Source organism: Mangifera indica, chromosome 1 (genome assembly GCF_011075055.1).
Source record: "Mangifera indica cultivar Alphonso chromosome 1, CATAS_Mindica_2.1, whole genome shotgun sequence".
Lineage (NCBI taxonomy): Eukaryota > Viridiplantae > Streptophyta > Magnoliopsida > Sapindales > Anacardiaceae > Mangifera > Mangifera indica.
This window is the reverse complement of record NC_058137.1, coordinates 2,764,571-2,782,465: the sequence shown is the minus strand read 5'-3', so window position 1 is coordinate 2,782,465 and position 17,895 is coordinate 2,764,571. Positions and strand designations below refer to the sequence as shown.

Below are 17,895 nucleotides of genomic sequence, written 5' to 3'. Positions count from 1 at the left end.
ATGCTGTTTCCGTAAATGTACTAATAGGAAGTATGTGACCTAAGCTTATTATTATTTTAGGGCTTTAACATTATAACTAACAGTTCAGTTAATTCCAATTGAAATCAAATTTGGTTAAAAAATTAAACATCAAAACGTTATGGGCACATCAGTAGATACAGAAACTCGGGGGCATTTTAAGTAAATAGCGATTAATCAAAGGCGGAGAAATTTCGCGCTTGGGCTGGGCGCGTGAAAAAGCGATCGATCGTTGTAATTTGGGGATTTTCGAATTTACGTGCAAAAAACTTATTTCACTTCCTATTTCTCCGCTTGAGAATTCAATCTTGTAGCTCTCTCTTAAATGGCCGATGAAGGGTTAGCTCCTCACAGAAGAGACCCCATCAAGTCTTCAGGTTAGTTCCCCAATATCTCTTACACTAGGTTTTGTATCAAATGAAACCATTGATTAGTTTGTTTCCCGAGAAAATTCTAAACGCTTGGTTTTCTCGGTATTTGAGGTTTCACAAATTATGGTGAACCCGCCAAGAGTATATGCTGATAGTTAAATTAGGTTCCTATCCCAAAATGATGAATTATTGGATTATGTGTGCTTATTTGTCTGTTTATATGTTATTTAAATTTGAAATATTTATTATCGAGCTGTTTTCTTTGCTTGTGAAACGGTGATATTGTGTTTTGTTTCTAGTTGGCAATGTTGCGGCGCAGAGGAGAAGGCAAAATGCTGTTACTGTGGGAAAAGAAAGAAGAGAGTTATTGGTGCGTGCGAAGCGCCTGTGCAGAGTGGGGACTAGTGGTGATAGCGAAGTATCAGTTAATAATGATATGATGATTGATGAAGAACAATCGATTTTAGAGACACAAACTGCTGCTGCTGTGGAGGATTTGAAATCTGCTGTTGCTTATCAGTATGTCAATCATGCATTTCCATGTATAAAATAAGTGGGGAGATAGTTATAAATGCAAATATTTCTTTAGGGCTTAATCTTGGCTGTGTAAGACTGCATATACAGTTTGATTTCGTTGTGTGAACTGGGAGTGGATTTCGCTTGATTATTATATTTGTGGTAGTTTTGTTTGATACGTGATTCATTCTGCTTAGGTGCTTGCTTAAAAATTTATTCATTTTTTTATCCTATTGGCTTTGCATTTTTTTCTTAAACTAGTTTGTATTTGATCTGTATATCATTGACAAACATGATAAATCGCAAAGTTTGGAAACTATGAGGCAGAGCAACTATATAGTGATTTTCGGAAACCGGATGAATGTGTGCCAAACATTTTACTAGGGACTAGGAATACATATGATCAATATTTTCTGTGAGTTTTTGGTGATTAGAAGTGTCCATAGGAAATGGTTCCTCTGAGAATGTAAGAGTGGTTTCTTTGTACTTCTGGGAGCAGAACTTCTGAATAGTTTTGTTTCTTTGTGGAGGGAAAATTTACAGCCACTATGAGTGATGCTCTCTGTAGTTTTTGTCCCATAGCTTGAGATGGTTGTGTATCAACATTTTTTTTTTATATATGGGTTTGTGCTTGATTCCTGTTTAGAAATTTGTACTTATCTGAGCTAGCTGACTTTATCTTTATTCTTGCATTGGTAGGGGGAAAGGAGCAATGCAGAAAAGGGTGAATGCCCTTCGTGAACTAAGGCGTATATTGTCAAGATTTGAATCACCTCCTATAGAAACTGCTCTTAAAGCAGGAGCAATATCCATCCTTGTGCAGTGTCTTTCATTTGGATCTCCAGATGAACAGGTCTGAAAAATGTTTACTATTTGGCGGGTCATTTTCTTATTATTATATAGATATCAAAAGTTATGCATCTATTAGCCATTTCTGTTGTTGGAAGTGTTTTTCTATCTGAAAGAATTGTTGATGTGAAACATTTTAAAGAAAGATGACCATTTTTTGCATAACTTTCAGGTTTTATTGCAAATCAGAAAATTTGCAAGAAGATAGGTGTTTGCAATTAACAAATGATTTACAAATTTTCAGTCTTATGTATGCAAAGCTAAATCTGTGCAATTTCAGTTTCCAGTTATCAACAATGATGAATAATGGTCATTCACAATACAAATGAGCTTCAGTTGTTGGTGGTAATGGTGATTGTCAGAGTTTAATTGTGATCAAAGATGGTGACAGTTGTTGTTACTTGTTAATGCTACCAGTTCGTGACGCTGACAATTGTCAAAACTAATAGTGGTTCTCCAATATGGTCACTAATAAAACATGGTGATTGCCAGTAGCAGTTACTGTTATCCATCTATGACAGTTATTGAATGGAACAGTTTTTGTAGGTCAAGGTGGCCATTTTAACCATGGTTAAAACATGATTACCATTTGTGTGGTGCTAATTATTGGCTGTCAATAAGTAACCATAGAAGGTTTCAACACATTCCAGAAAATGTTGTATCATCTTTAAAACTGTAAATAATTTGATGCGTTGTTAAATACTATTTTCTATCTAATATTTTTAATGTTGTGCAAACACTGGAAATGCTAAAATTGTTTTCCTTGTAATTTTTTTTCATGGAATTAATGGGTTTAAGTGATGTATGCTTGACAGACCCTTTGGTGTTAGGAAACCATGCTGGGAAATGTAAATATTCTGATTTTCTTTATTTTTTTGGTTATATTACAGCTTCTTGAAGCAGCTTGGTGTCTTACAAACATTGCAGCTGGAAAACAAGAGGAAACAAAGGCCTTGCTGCCTGCGTTACCGTTGCTTATTGCTCACCTGGGAGGTACATTTGTGCTATTGCTATATAATTTTATTTTTGTCTTTGTTAAGGAATAATTTTTCTCATCTAATTTTTTTCATTGTATAGATCCTGTATTTTGCAGCCCTTTGTGTTCATAGTCTGTAAGAATTTTAAATCAGTCTGGACTCATTTTTATTGCTAAAGATGGATGATTTTTCCTTATTATTTTAGTATTGTTGATGTCTTGGAATTTTATAAACTATTGGTTTCTATACATAATTCAGTAAATTTTACTTGTCAGTGCACTTCTTTATGTAGAAAAGAGTTCCTTGCCAGTTGCTGAGCAGTGCGCATGGGCATTAGGAAACGTTGCTGGAGAAGGAGAGGAACTAAGAAATGTTTTGCTTTCTCAAGGGGCCTTACCACCTTTGGCAAGAATGATGCTTCCAAATAAGGGTTCAACTGTGAGAACAGCTGCTTGGGCATTGTCAAATTTAATCAAGGTTTTGATCTCTTTCTTAATTGGGAAAAAAGCTGCAAATATGCATGTGTATTGATGTGGTTCGAGTTATCTTTTTGCAGCTTGTGTTTGTGTAATGCTTGTGTGATTTTTTCAGAGTGTATTCATGGCATCTTTGTTGATTCTTTTATTGTAGATTCTTATCAAATTTAATTTGTGATAACTCCAATGTGCTTAATTTAGGGACCAGATCCTAAAGCTGCAACAGAACTCATTAGAGTTGATGGAGTACTGGATGCAATTCTTCGTCACTTGAAAAAAGCGTAAGTTGCAATTTGTCGCTTGGTTCTTGAGATTAGTTATAATCAATCCGGGCTGGTAGTGTTTGGTGTACAGCATGTTATACTGACACCTAGAACCTTTATATATGGAAGTTTTTGATTCTATACCTTAGATTCATTTTTTCTGTCTGAGATCTATCCTTATTTTATGATGTTTGTGCCATCCCTCGGTGAGATCTGTACAGTAACACTCCAACACTATGAGCAAAATCATGTTAGAGTATATATATTTTTTAATATAAAAGTGAAACCTGCTAAAGAAGCCAAAACTTTTGAGACTAGGAAAGTGGCCATGTTTCTGAAAATTGTTACTTCTTCCCAACTGTAGGAAGTCCTGCCTTTTGTCCTATCTGGAGGATATTGAGGGTTGACCTTTTGCTCCATGGTTTAGGGTTAATTTGCATGTGGAAAACCTTGTTCTAGCCCACTCCTTCTTATAGTAAACTAGTTCTCTTACAAAAGTAAAGATTCCACTAAACTTGATACTAAAAGATGAAACTTCAATAAATCCAGAATATTGGTGCAAAAATGGATATCTATCCATTTATGTTTTTTCCAGTTGAGGAATTGTATTTGAGAAGTAGTTCATATGAAAACTTGGTATGGAGATTTAAATGTACTAGAATCTTGCAAAATTCACTGGGCTCCTTATCCCTCATCATTTGGCCTTATTGATCTTGTAGTTGTATTTAAGTTTGTGATGACCTGTTTGGTTTGGAGAGGTTCATTTTGGTTCTCAAATATAAATGTCTTTTTGTTATTCGAAAATTTTAATCTGGGTAACTCTTGTGACATTAGACAAAAATTTTTGTATAATCAAATAAATTGTTAATTTCAGAGATGAGGAATTGGCAACTGAAGTTGCATGGGTAGTTGTGTATCTGTCAGCCCTTTCAAATGTTGCTACCAGTATGCTGGTGAAGAGTGATGTCCTTCCACTACTTATAGAAAGATTGGCTACTACAAATAGCTTGCAGTTACTCATCCCAGTAAGATGCAACATGAGTGACTGCCTTTTTTTTTTTTTTTAATTTTTTTATTAAATAATGTTCCTGACAAATATGATCATCTTTACAATGCAAACAAATTTTTGCTTCAATAGACAGTAATCTGACCATAATATTAATTCATACTTCTGATATTTCATTGTGTGGATGATATCATGATAAGAGCATATAACGAAAGGATGTTCCTGAACTTGCAAAAATGGATGTGCATGTAACGTTGCATTGTACTGCAGCTAATATGGACAAAAAATAGTAAATTTAGTATTACAGTTTTTATAATTTGTAGCCTTTCTTCATGTGGATTGACAAGAGCCTATAAGAAAAGGATGTTACATTTTTATGTTTTAATTCACTACAAGTTGCACTTTATCTTCAACAATCATATTAATGTTAGAAAAATAATATAGAGTTGCCATTTCATATATTCTATGTCATTCTTTCAAGGAATTTGTTGATATGCATATATCTTTGCATAGAACTGCAACTCATATGGCTCTTAATTGTTCTTAAGAGAATTAATTTCCTGGCCTGTGGTCTATTGACATGATCTTCTGCCTAGGTGCTGCGAAGCTTAGGTAATCTTGTGGCTGGTGATTCGAACACAATTTGCAATATCCTTGTTCCTGGACGTGAAATCGCAGGCTAGTTAAATACTTCCCGCTTTGCTAATATGAGAAGCTTTTACTGTCATTGCATATTACATTCGCCTAACTAACATAAAAGATAACATTTACAGATAAAGTTATAGAGGTTCTAGTAAAATGCTTGAAGAGTGAGCACAGGGTCTTGAAGAAGGTTGGTATTATTGTCATTATTTATTTGTCTAGTTAAAGCAACCCTTCGGAACCAATTCTGACTAGAAGCTTTTTTGTTGATATAGGAAGCAGCTTGGGTGCTATCTAATATTGCTGCCGGTTCCATAGAACACAAGCAACTAATATGTTCCTGTGAGGCCCTGCCATTGTTACTGCATCTTCTTTCAACATCACAATTTGATATAAGAAAGGAAGTAGCATATGTTTTGGGTAACCTCTGTGTTGCCTCAACAGAAGGCGATGGGAAGCCAAAATTGATTCAGGAACACTTGATATCCCTCATCCGTAGAGGATGTCTTCCTGGTTTCATTGATTTGGTTAGGTCTGCTGATATTGAAGCTGCCAGACTAGGCCTTCAATTCATGGAGCTTGTAAGCTAATCTAGTTCTTTTAATATTCTCACTTGACTTAGTGCATTACAGGAATTTGAACATTGTTTTGTCACTACTGATTTCATTTTTATTTTTCCATATTTTCATCACGACATCTTTTAGGCATATTCTAAACAGTGAAATTGCACTCGAAAGCGTTATTTTTTTTAATGCTCATTTTGTGCAAGTAGGTTTTGAGAGGGATGCCAAACGGGGAGGGCCTGAAGCTTGTAGAGCGTGAGGATGGAATTGATGCTATGGAAAGATTTCAGTTCCATGAAAATGAAGACCTGCGAAACATGGCAAATGGTCTGGTTGATAAATACTTTGGGGATGACTATGGTCTTGACGAGTAGACTGCACAATGATGACCGGCTCTGATTCTCGCACCTCATGTACCCTTGATCTTCTCTGACTAATCTTTGACAATGTTTTGTGTAATATAAAGATAGCTGTTGAGGATTCATTAACCATTATGGTTGGGGTTTCATTAGCAATGACAATGGATGTTCGTAGTATCTCTTTCTTTTGTCTTTAGGCATTGTTGTGTAATATGTTCTCACAGAACATGTAAATTATGAATTAATTTCGTTTAAATGTGTGATATTTGAGTACTTTCCTCCTATGAAAATTTATTTCGGGATGAACAATATTTACATCTTTTGCCAAGTGTCAATACAATATTCACAATTTATACGAATAAGGATGAATTCAAATTGAGTTGGTTTGATTTAAATATATTATTTGGTTCGAAATCAAACCTGAATTGGAGTTTATTTTCTAATCAAATTCGGTTGGTTTGTTTCTTTGATAATATTGTTTATCTTGTAACTTGCTTTGTTTATTTCATGAATAACTTTTTAATGTCATAGTATACTAGTTTTTATGAGTTTGAGTTAAATATTATCTAGTCAAGTTTGAGTCGATTTTAGGTTTGATTTAGATTGAATTCATCTTTTTACGCTTGTTGAGAGAATCAGGTTAGTCTGTGGAACAACTTATACCCCTTTTTTTTATGGTTTGTAGGATACAACTTACAAAATTGTGGGTTGTGCCAAGTTTATAGGTTATGTGGGCTGTGTTGGGAGTTTTAGAATAAAACCTATAAGCTGGCTTGACATTATTTGATATAATATTTAATATATTATAAATAATAAAAAATTAAAAATATAATTAAATAAATCGACCTATAAAAACATGAGTTAATCAGTTAAGACTAAATAAGGATATTATCGTAAAAGGTTTTACAATATATTATAGACAGTTTAATCCTACCTATTTGATCAGACACATTGGACTAACTATCTGATCTAACACATTGTGTTGTGCCTAAGTCAACCTAATATGCTCTGGTGCCGAATCTACACCCCTTACATGAATGAGACCGCAACTTAAAGTTTCCGTTATTCACTCATTAAATTACTCGAAACGGGCCATTGAACTGAAAGTTTTACCTATCGAAATTACTTCATTGTCCCTGGTTAAAATAAGAAAAAATAGTAACCCTAGTGGTGTAAAATGTCATTCGGACAATGTAGAGGGGTAACTGTAATTTCAAAAACCTTCAAGGGCTATATTAAACATACACTCGCACACGAAAGAGCAGATAGAGCAGGGTTTATAAGTTAAGCCAGCAGCGGGCGCCTTGGAGTATTGGTCACAGATTTTCGAAGGTAAATTATTTGATATTCTACATTCTTGGTTTCGAACTTAACTATATTTATCGAGTTACTTGAAGTTAATGTTATTATTTTACCTTTATGGTTGAGCTAGATTTAAATTGTATGATTTTTTCCGGCTTTTGGTTCGTCTCTCTTCTTGTTCTGTTAATTGTCTTTATTTGTGCTGCAGTTTTGTGGAAATTAGGGAAGCGAGTTGAGAAGTTTATCTAAGGAGTGCAATGGAGAAAGGTGCAAATTTTTTGTTTGCGGGCGTTAATTTTAATAAAAAGAGATTTTCAAGTGATTTTGCCAGGTTCCAGGTGATAATTTCGTGACACCTTATCTTGTTTTGGTTTTTGAGAAAATAATTATAGCTTTGAATCTTGAAAGTTATTTTCGTGTAGGAGAAGAAAGAGAGTGATAATTCAGTGGAGGATTTTAGTTTGTTTGAGAGTGAAAAAACTGAACCTGAGGAAGTTAAGGTGTCTGTCAAGAAACGAAAGCGCAAGACAATTGTATCAGGTTACTATAATTATTATTATTATTTGCTAAGTATTAAGATTTAACTTTTCATGGCTGAACTTGGCTTTGTTCCCTTTTAATTTGTTGAAAGAAGAAACGGTGGAGGGTTTCAACGTCTTTAAAAGTTCAATGCAATCAGCTCCTCTGGTGAATGAAGAAAATGTCAAAGAGGAAGATGGGCATACCAAAGCGAAAAAAGAACTATATAGACAAATAGAGGTTCTTCTTTTTTTCTCTTTACTGTTTTTCACATAACAATAATAGTTTTATTTTATTATGTAGATATTCCATGTTAGACTTACTGTTATAATTTGATTTCTTCGTGAGGTCAGCGCGATGCTCTTTTTAGAAAGAAGTATAACATTCATGTATCAGGGGCCAACGTTCCTTCACCACTTAAGACTTTTGCAGAGCTGAGCTCAAGGTATGTATTGCTTTTTTTTCTTTGCTATGCATCTATGTTATTTATATTCCCTTATGTTAAATTTGTTCTGGCTTTTCTTCATGTCTCCTTCTATGTCCAGCTTACCTCTAATTTCAGAATTACTTCACTGTGGTATTTTGTTGCAAGTGGTTCTTTTATGGGGACTCTTATGACATTGGATGTATTTATGCCGGCTAATGTTTTTGTTTCTCTTCTTTCACATACCAATGCCATCAGCTTCTTTTCTTGTGCATTGGTGTCTTATTCTTGTTAGTGATGCACTTTACATCCATTTTGTTCAACCTCAAGAATATTGCAGTTGCTATTACTATTCTGTGTTCATCTTCTTTCTGGTTATATGCTTGCTTACTATATAATGGTTGAGAAATGAGTTGTTCGGTGAATTTGCAGATATGGATGTAAGTCATATTTGTTACACAATTTGGCTGAACTTGGATATAAGGAGCCAACACCAATACAAAGGCAGGCTATTCCAGTCCTCCTATCTGTATGATTTCTAATTCTATCTGTCCTTGCCTGCTTGTGGACAATTCTGCTTCTTTGTTTAATTCAATCTGCCCTTTACATTTATTACACACTGTGTCTCATTCTTTCCCATGTCAAAAACCAAATCAAATGGGCACCCTTTCAGGGTTGGTGTGAGGGGATTAGGTCCCTAGAATGAAGCACAAGATTAAACTAATTAATGAGGCTTATCCTTGTGGACTTTTCTGATATCCATTAAAAATATCTAGAGTTTCTCAACTAAATAAGAACTTTGAATTGTGTTGAATACTCCTTGGATTTTCCTTGATTTTGTTGATAGCTAACTGATAATAATTTCATCTCAGGATCGGGAATGCTTTGCATGTGCACCAACTGGATCTGGAAAAACCCTGGCCTTTTTGTCTCCCATGCTTATGAAACTTAAGGTACCATTTATGCCATTTAATTAGTTTTGTGAAGACTACTTATTTAGTTTCTCTGATGAAGTTTTTCAATGTGATCAGCGCACATCAAAAGCTGGCATTAGAGCTGTTATTCTGTGTCCTACACGAGAGTTAGCTGCTCAGACAACCAGAGAATGCAAAAAACTGGCAAAAGGAAAAAAGTTTCATATTAAATTAATGAAGAAAGAACTTGTAAGAAGTGCTGATTTGTCAAAATTTTCTTGTGATATTCTTATATCAACACCACTGCGATTACGGCTGGCCATCCGGAAAAGAAAGATTGATTTAAGCAGGTCTGTGGTGATTGATTGATTATTGGAGCTATTATTGGCTATTTTTTTATTGTGCCCTTTGAGAAGTGCAATTGTACTAAACCATTCCATAGTAACAATTACCGAAAATCACCTCTTTCGTCATTGATGCTTTTTGGTTTGAACCTCAAGCAAATTCTCAAGGTTTATCTTATATTGAAAGTTTATGTTCTTGGCTTTGCACACACTCCAAGAGGGAGGATAATGCATGCTGGTCCCTCTGTGTATCCATAAGAAATTATGGGTTTTTGTTTCTTGCAGTTATCCTTTTTTTCATGTCTGTGTCATAAAGGGGTAATTAATTACTCTCTTCTGCTCTTGTCTTGGTAATGTAGCGATTATTTCAATTTATTCATGGTCTATGAAATTCAAACTCAGATGAGTGTAATATAAACTTGAGAATTAAAGATGATTTCACTGGTTCTAATGTACATTGTACACACAAACCACTAAGGTTTGTGTTTAGTTTACTATCATGATTTGATAAGAATTGTTTAGTATACTCAATAACTTTTTATACTGAAGAAAAGGAAATTTAAATAATGTTTTCTGCCAGCAAGTTGGAATTTTTGTAGCCACACTATAACCTTGGGAAAAAATTTGTTAAAGCACCTCTAACCTGTTTCTGTAGGCATTTTTTATTTCATTAACCAGAGCAGTCTGAATATACCGAGAGTTAAATACATTTAATTGTTATATAGAAGGAAAGAATCCGCAAATCTTGATTTGATTTTGAAATGCACCTCTAAGCTGTAACTGTATGCATTCCCTTATGAGTCATTTTTGTTTGAAGGGTTGAGTATCTAGTCCTGGATGAAGCTGATAAGCTGTTTGAGGTTGGCGACTTGTTAAAGCAGATCGATCCTGTGGTCAAGGCATGCTCTAATCCTTCAATAGTACGTTCATTGTTCAGTGCTACATTACCTGATTTTGTTGAGGAGCTTGCACGATCAATAATGCATGACGCTGTTCGAGTAATAGTTGGTAGGAAGTAAGTACAAAATATTTTAACTTTTTGAAAAAGCACAGAGTGGTTCTTTTCACACACATATTTGAGATTTCTGAAATTGTGAGCAGGAATACAGCTTCTGAATCAATCAAGCAAAAGTTGGTTTATGCTGGAAGTGAAGAGGGGAAGCTTCTTGCACTTCGACAAAGCTTTGCAGAGGTACATTACTATTAAGCATGGGATTGGAAAGTTTAGCTAATGTTTTCTGAGATTCTACTTCATTTGAAAATGAAGTTTTTTCTGGGATTATTCATTATTGCATTAATTTTTTACTCAGTATTTATTAGTTAGAAGTTCCCATTGTCTCATGTGAAGGTCTAAGGGGACTTCAAATTTGGAATTCCTGCTTGAGCCATGTGTTCTGAAATGAAAATGGCATGGATGAGTAAATGGTGGTCATTTCTTGACAAAAAAGCACATATTAAACAAGTTCTATGTTTTGTTTGGGATGGTTCATACTGGTGGTTACAAGCATATCAAAACTCAGATAGCTATAAATATATATATATATTTGGATATGGATGACAGGATAGAAGAGTCCTAGAAAAATATATGGAAGTAACATGTATTATGCTTATTACTTGCACCAATTTCTGTTGAAAATATTTTAGCATGTCATTTTGCAGCACATCTTTAGTTGGGCTATCCTGTGTTTTTTCAAGCAGAGCAGTCTGTCCCTCTTAATAATGTTTGTAATATCGTACTTGGCAGTAGAGCTTGAGTCCACCGGTACTAATATTTGTCCAAAGCAAAGAACGAGCCAAGGAACTCTATGGAGAGCTGGCATTTGACAACATCAGAGCTGGTGTCATACACTCCGATCTGTCACAAACAGAGGTAATTTTATTGTGTTTTGCTAATTGAACAAAGCCCCATTATCAACTGGCATGGATTTCTAGTCAAGAAAATTTGTTATGTAAATGAAGGAACATGTTTGATATTATGTTCATATGCTTAGAACAATTAGTTTATAGGCTTTAGACTGTAGGTTTATACTAGTGATTTTGTATAGCCACATTCTGATTTTTTGTTAAGTCTGGTAGCTGAACTCTGGCTCACTGTTTCGCACGATCTTTTTGATAGAAATAAAATTTTGAACTCTTTCAGAGTAAGCATTTGGTTTATTGTAAGAATGACTTGCCAAGAACTATGCTAGGCGTAGATTGTGATGCCCAAGAGTTTTGCACTGAAATGTGTTTGTTTTTTCTTTTAAATAATACCATAATTTAAGACTGGTTGTGCTCCAAGTTTTGCTAATTTCTTGCTTTTGAATGTACAGCGGGATGATGCTGTTGATGACTTCAGAGCAGGTAAAACATGGGTGTTGATTGCCACTGATGTCATTGCCCGGGGAATGGATTTCAAAGGTGTCAACTGTGTCATTAATTATGATTTTCCGGATTCCGCTTCTGCATACATCCACAGGATAGGTATGTCTGTCTTGTAAATCTGATTTAGAGTAATATGAGGCAATGATTTATTCTGAATTTACAAGGTATCAACTTTGCATCAATAAATTATTTTTTGGAATTGATCCTGCAACACTTTGATAGTTCCCCGAATGGACTTGAACTAAAGTTGTCAATAGTAGTAATGATACATAGGATTGTTAAGAAAAATAAAATCTTATTCTGTGCATGTACCAAATACTTCGTCATTGACTGTACCTTTTGTTTATATACAGATGTTCTATGAGACTTTTCTATGGATAACAATTTCTCTACAATTACTTTTAATCAATTCTATTAAAAATTTTTATATGCTTTTGTTGGAAGGACTTATAATATGATATCTGAAATCAAGTTTGTTGATATTCATAATAGGACGGTCTGGTAGAGCAGGGAGGAGCGGAGAAGCCATCACTTTCTACACAGAAGATGATATTCCATTTCTTCGCAATATAGCAAATGTCATGAAAGCTTCAGGTTGTGAAGTTCCATCTTGGATCCTGGCATTACCCAAACTAAAGGGGAAGAAGCATCGACCACGAAGAGACTCAATTTCAACCAGACCAAAAGATGAGGTGGCGTTACCCAAACCTAAGGGTAAGAGGCATCGACCAAGAAGAGACTCAGTTTCAACCAAACCAAAAGATGAGGAAGAGTAGAACTTAGTGGAAGAAAATTTTGGGCTCCAATTCTTTGTTTTGATCATTTTAAGTTTTGTTTGTTGTAGAAGCTATTGTTTAAATTGTGAATTTGAACTCAAATTCCATGGATTTGGAACCTGGACCAGTTGGTTCGACCAAGACCTGGTGACCAGTCGGGGAAGGTAATTTTGGTTTTCACAGGTTTAACCACCTGGTCACAGCAGATAATTCATTATGCTTTTGCACTTGAGAGAGTTCTAGCAATAGCAATAGTATGGTATGTAATGCACGAGCCACATTTCTATTAGTTATTTATTGATCTAAGATTAACTTTTTATTCTCAACTTTTGCAATGGATGAGGTTTGAACCAAATATCTTGCAAATGGGCATAATCATGTGACTATGAGGCTAAATTTGATTTTAATTAAATGTAATACAAATTTTATATTTAATAATTAAACAATTTAAATTATTTTAAATATTATTCTAATATTTATTTAAAAAAGTCTATCAATTGGGTCGGGTTTGACTGAGATTGGTCCATCGATACCCCGATTCAGGTTTTGAAACATTGAGTGTGTTTTCATTTTGTTATTTAGTTTTGTACGATTTTTCCATAAAGTACCCGAAGGCCACAGTAAGACTGCTAAAGATGGAGGCTCAATGTCCTGAAGACCTAGAACAGACATAACATGTCGATGACCATAACTTTGCATAAATTTGTAGCTTAAAACAAAAAAATCAATCGTTTTCACAGAATCAGCTAATTGAAATTATTGTAATCGTATGTTTTCTTTTGATTAATAGTTCCTGCAAACAGGGAGATGCAGTTCCACTCTGATTCAGCACAGGATCATATCTGCCAGAAGGAACTTGAACATATCTGGCAAAGCCATTTAGGCAATGAAGATAAAAATGCCGCAAAGCAAATAAACAAGCATGAACAGAATGAAGATTACCCTGGTAGCGGCAGCAAGTAGCGAAGTTGTAATAAGCTGCAACAGCAATTGCTGAACTGTAGAGCTCGGGGTTATGATTATGAACCTTCATATGTTTCCATAGTGATCTTCATACGTTCATTGGCTGTTCTGTAATGTTATTGAATCAAAATGAACCTGTCAATGAATCAACAAATTCATAATATTAGATTCATACCTCACAATGGAAATTTGGTTATGGAATGAATTATGACATTTTATTCAAAAGCAAAATGAAACTTCTTTTCTTTGTTAACAATAGAAAGGCATGCTGTCTATATACAGATAATCCGTCTCAGTGGGTACTTCATTGGTTATGCATAAACTAAGAAATAATTCACTTCAAAAGCAATTGACAAGTGCACACTCAGAAATCAAGATAATGAAGAAGCATACCTCAATGCCATGGTCCTCCCAACAGGACCTCCTGGGAGAATTGTTTAATCTAGAACCTCCCAAATGACTTTGACCACATTCTAGCATTCTGAACAGTGAGACTATAACTCATCTTTGTTATTAACTATGTCTTCTTTTATTTGAAGCCTATCTGGAATGGAGCAAAATCATCATCCAGCATCTGCAACCATAACTCCTCCAGGATTGAGTATATCTTGTCCCTTTCTGGATGCATGCTATCTTCTGCAAAGAAAACATTGATTCTATTCTTAACTTCAATCCAGCTCTGCCCTGGAACTTTCCTCACACCCCGTTCTTTCATTGAGCCCCTCATTCTAGCAACATCTCCCCATCTTCCAGAAGAAGCATAAATGTTGCAAAGCAATACATGAGCGGCAGAATTGGTAGGATCCATAATCAAAATCTTCTCAGCGGCTCTTCTCCCAACATCAGCATTCCCATGGGTTTTACAGGCAGCTAGCAGGGACTTCCACACTATGATATCAGGGTCAAAAGGCATCTGATTAATGAAATCTTCAGCTTCATGTAAGCGTCCAGCACGAGCGAGTAAGTCAACAACACAAGAACAGTGCTCCCTTGTTGGTTCGATCCCATATTCTGTTTCCATGGTTCTGTACAACTGCCACCCTTCTTCTACCAGTCCAACATGACTGCAGGCGGTCAGGACCCCAACAAATGTCACTTCATTTGGCCTGACTCCTAGACTTCTCATCCTTTTAAAGAGTTTAAGGGCTTCCTCTCCGTATCCAAACTGAGCATACCCAACAATTAAACTACTCCAGGAGATAATATTTGGATCCTCCATAGAATCAAAAAGCTCCTGCGCACTTCCAAGAGAGCCACACTTTATATACATGTCAATCAATCCATTCATAACAGAAACATCAAGTATGAGCCCTGTTTTCATGATATAGCAATAAGCTTGATTTCCCATTTCTAGAGATGCTACCTCTGCACAAGCTCCCACTACATTACTTAAAGTAATATGATCAGGCTTATTTTGAGAAACAAGCAGTAGGTTGAATAATCTAAAGACATCTCCAGCCTGGCTGTGCTGCATACATGCAGTAAGAATTGAGTTCCAGGAAACTGAATCTGCATTCTCTCCCAATTCTTCAAATACCAGGAATGCTTTGCATAGAACACAACACTTTGCATACATGGTAAGTAGAGCATTGCACACAGGAACACTAGAATCAAATCCTATCTTAACAATATAGGAGTGAACCTGCATACCTTGATGGAGTGCCAAAGGGCCAGTGCAAGCACAAAGTAGGGAGCGAATGGTGAGTTTGTCTGGGATCAACTCTAGATGCCTCATCTGTGAAAAAAATGACATGGCTTCATTGACATCACCACCATTAGCAACCCCAGCAATCATTGCATTCCATGAGGCTAAATCAGGCCTTTCTATGTGATCAAATATCACTCTTGCAAAATCTAAGAAACCACATCGAGCATACATGTCACAAAGGGAGCATCCAGCAAAAATGTCTCTCCCTAAACCAAATTTTATGCAAACCCCATGTATCTGCCTACCACATTCTGGATGTAGAAGGCTGCTGCAAGCACTGAAAACACTGCCAAATATAAATTCATTCAGCTGATAGCCACCACAACGAAGCATTTCTCTAAAATGGCATAAAGCTTCAAACTCGTAACCAAGTTGGGAAAACCCTGCAATCATTGAAGCCCATGAAATTAAATCCTTTGTTGTGATATGAGAAAACACATCCCATGCATCAGCAAGTTGGTCAAACTTTGTGTACATTGCAATAAGAGCATTCTGTGCAATAAGGTGAGAACCGTGTTCTGATTTTATGACCTGAGCATGAAGTTGCCTTCCTAAACCAACATCATTAAGACCTGAGCAAGCTTTTATTATGCTTCCAAAGGTGAACTGATCTGGCATAACACCAGATTGTAACATCTGAAAGTACAATTCGATGGCATCATTTTCTTGGCCATTCTGTGAGTATCCAGCAATTACAGAAGTCCAGGAGACTACATTCCGCTGGTGCATGTCGTCAAAAACCCTTCTAGCATCCTTCAGTGACCCACATTTTCCGTACATATTGAGAATATGATTGTTAAGAATAACGTCCGGCTGACATTTGGAGGCCAATATATGAAGATGGATTTTCCTTCCCTGTTCTAGAGACCTCAGAGAGGAACAGGCAGATATCAATTGGGCATATGTACTAGGTCTTATCGGGAAACTAGTATTCTTATGCAAGAAGTCAAATACCCCAAGAGCTTCATCGTAAAGCTTTTGCTTGCACAGGGAACTTATGTAATCATTGCTATATTGTTCAGTCCTAAAATAGGGCAAAACATTAGTCTGACTGTAACTGAAGGCGAACCGCAGTTGGGTTTTCGAGTTTCTAATCATGGTATCAGAATTTCATAAATCAAAACCAAGAAAAATGTTTTCTTATGATTGCATTACAAGAATAATTAACACCCAGGTTCTTAGACAGAAGGAGATATAATATATTAATATTTTCTATTTAAAAAGCATTTTAAAGTAATTTGGGGAAGCAAAATGATGAAAGGAATCAACTGCAAGACACAAAAAAAGCCACATAGTCGAATACTCCATTACTTTATGTACACGAAAAATGCATACTCAACATGTTAAACTACCAGAACTAGAAACATAGTTTATGCAATATTAAAAACTGGGTTTAAAACTAATAAAATAATTGCAACAGCTCGTAAGAGGCAATTCTTCAAACAGTTAGAATACAACAAAGAGTCTAAAAGGGTTTAGGCTGACAGTAGGTGATACTGCATAGAATTTAGGCATGAAAACGATAAAAAATTAGACACGGAAGCAAAATTGAAGGCGCAATGAAATCATAAGACAAATTAACAGGTCATAAAATTAACAAGTAACAAAGCCAGAAAGCAAACGCGAAGAAATACGTTCAGTTGGCATTTTATCAATATTAAGCAAAATTGCCTTGTCAATGTGAAAAGACCAAACTATCCCTGTAGTTAAAATGAAAGGGAAGTTGGAAAAGTTGGAATTACGGTTGAGGTCCTTGGTTATTAAAAAAGGAAAAAGTTGGAAACTTATCCAAATCTAAGCAAACCTAGCCACATGAAAATGCAACCCATGAAAGTCACACGAACCCAGACCTAATGTAGCAATTTTCGCTATTTTTTGGCCACCAAAAAGTCAGTAAATCAATCTTTATCAAGTTTTACGTATTTTAGTGTGAAAATTTAGGTGATTGGATATGATTTTTGAGTGTTTTTGGGTAAGGTTTTGAATTGAAGGATTTGATAAAATGGTTTAATTTGTTAGTGTTTTGGATCAATTTTCTTATGACTTTTGTGTTAGAATAAATGTAGAATTAATTTATGACGAAATTAGATTCAAAAAACGAAGTTTGGGTGCTAAAATTTCACCTTGTGTAATCGGTAATTTCACCCTGTAAAATCACTGTTTATCTTGCGAATACGCATGGTGACCCTATTTCAAGATTTTTGAATATTTTAATTTCAAATTTGATGTCTATTTTTCTAAATAATTCATTTATTTTAAAAATTAACCGCATTTTTATTATGTAAGTTATGTAATTACAATTTTTTATTTTATCATGAATCGTTTTTTTCTATTCAAACTCAAAAACATGTATTTTCTTCTTTTTGAATGAATTTACAGTATAAAACTGAAAATTTGAATGATGTAAAAAAGATACAAGAGTAAAAGTTTATATAAAAATTGTGAAGGAAATTGATATTTAAAAAAAAAAAAAGTGAGGCATGGACACTTTCGTTTAAGTTCTTAAAATTGGGCTTTTTTTTGTCTAAACATTTGTATTTA

The 17,895-nt window shown here is 35.1% G+C and overlaps 3 protein-coding genes across 5 annotated transcripts; 2 read left to right on the top strand and 1 right to left on the bottom strand.

Annotated features, from left to right (window-relative positions):
- The first annotated feature begins 234 nt into the window (after positions 1-234).
- LOC123194646 (importin subunit alpha-9) lies at positions 235-6,351 on the top strand. The gene is made up of 11 exons (XM_044607972.1): positions 235-395; positions 689-908; positions 1,605-1,758; positions 2,645-2,747; positions 3,024-3,208; positions 3,409-3,488; positions 4,345-4,495; positions 5,073-5,154; positions 5,250-5,308; positions 5,394-5,699; positions 5,891-6,351. Exons 1-11 carry the CDS (start codon positions 344-346, stop codon positions 6,053-6,055), a joined length of 1,557 nt encoding a protein of 518 aa, XP_044463907.1. The 5' UTR covers positions 235-343; the 3' UTR covers positions 6,056-6,351.
- Positions 6,352-7,252: 901 nt separating this feature from the next.
- Positions 7,253-13,009, top strand: LOC123221311 (DEAD-box ATP-dependent RNA helicase 57). Of its 2 annotated transcripts, none has more exons than XM_044644135.1 (13): positions 7,253-7,372; positions 7,551-7,680; positions 7,765-7,882; positions 7,977-8,101; positions 8,215-8,306; positions 8,718-8,814; positions 9,158-9,238; positions 9,317-9,549; positions 10,361-10,558; positions 10,645-10,735; positions 11,291-11,413; positions 11,856-12,006; positions 12,400-13,009. In XM_044644135.1, exons 2-13 carry the CDS (start codon positions 7,600-7,602, stop codon positions 12,681-12,683), a joined length of 1,674 nt encoding a protein of 557 aa, XP_044500070.1. In that variant the 5' UTR covers positions 7,253-7,372; positions 7,551-7,599; the 3' UTR covers positions 12,684-13,009. The 2 variants fall into 2 exon arrangements, with proteins under 2 accessions (XP_044500070.1, XP_044500060.1); XM_044644125.1 differs by having other exon boundaries at positions 7,974-8,101.
- Positions 13,010-13,414: 405 nt separating this feature from the next.
- On the bottom strand, positions 13,415-17,186 carry LOC123221296 (pentatricopeptide repeat-containing protein At3g53360, mitochondrial). Of its 2 annotated transcripts, XM_044644113.1 has the most exons (3): positions 14,040-17,186; positions 13,626-13,781; positions 13,415-13,549 (listed from the first exon to the last, which is right to left on the bottom strand). In XM_044644113.1, the coding sequence occupies exon 1, from the start codon at positions 16,450-16,452 to the stop codon at positions 14,176-14,178; it is 2,277 nt and encodes a 758-aa protein (XP_044500048.1). In that variant the 5' UTR covers positions 16,453-17,186; the 3' UTR covers positions 13,415-13,549; positions 13,626-13,781; positions 14,040-14,175. The 2 variants fall into 2 exon arrangements, with proteins under 2 accessions (XP_044500048.1, XP_044500040.1); XM_044644105.1 differs by having other exon boundaries at positions 13,415-13,781.
- Between the last annotated feature and the right edge of the window lie 709 nt (positions 17,187-17,895).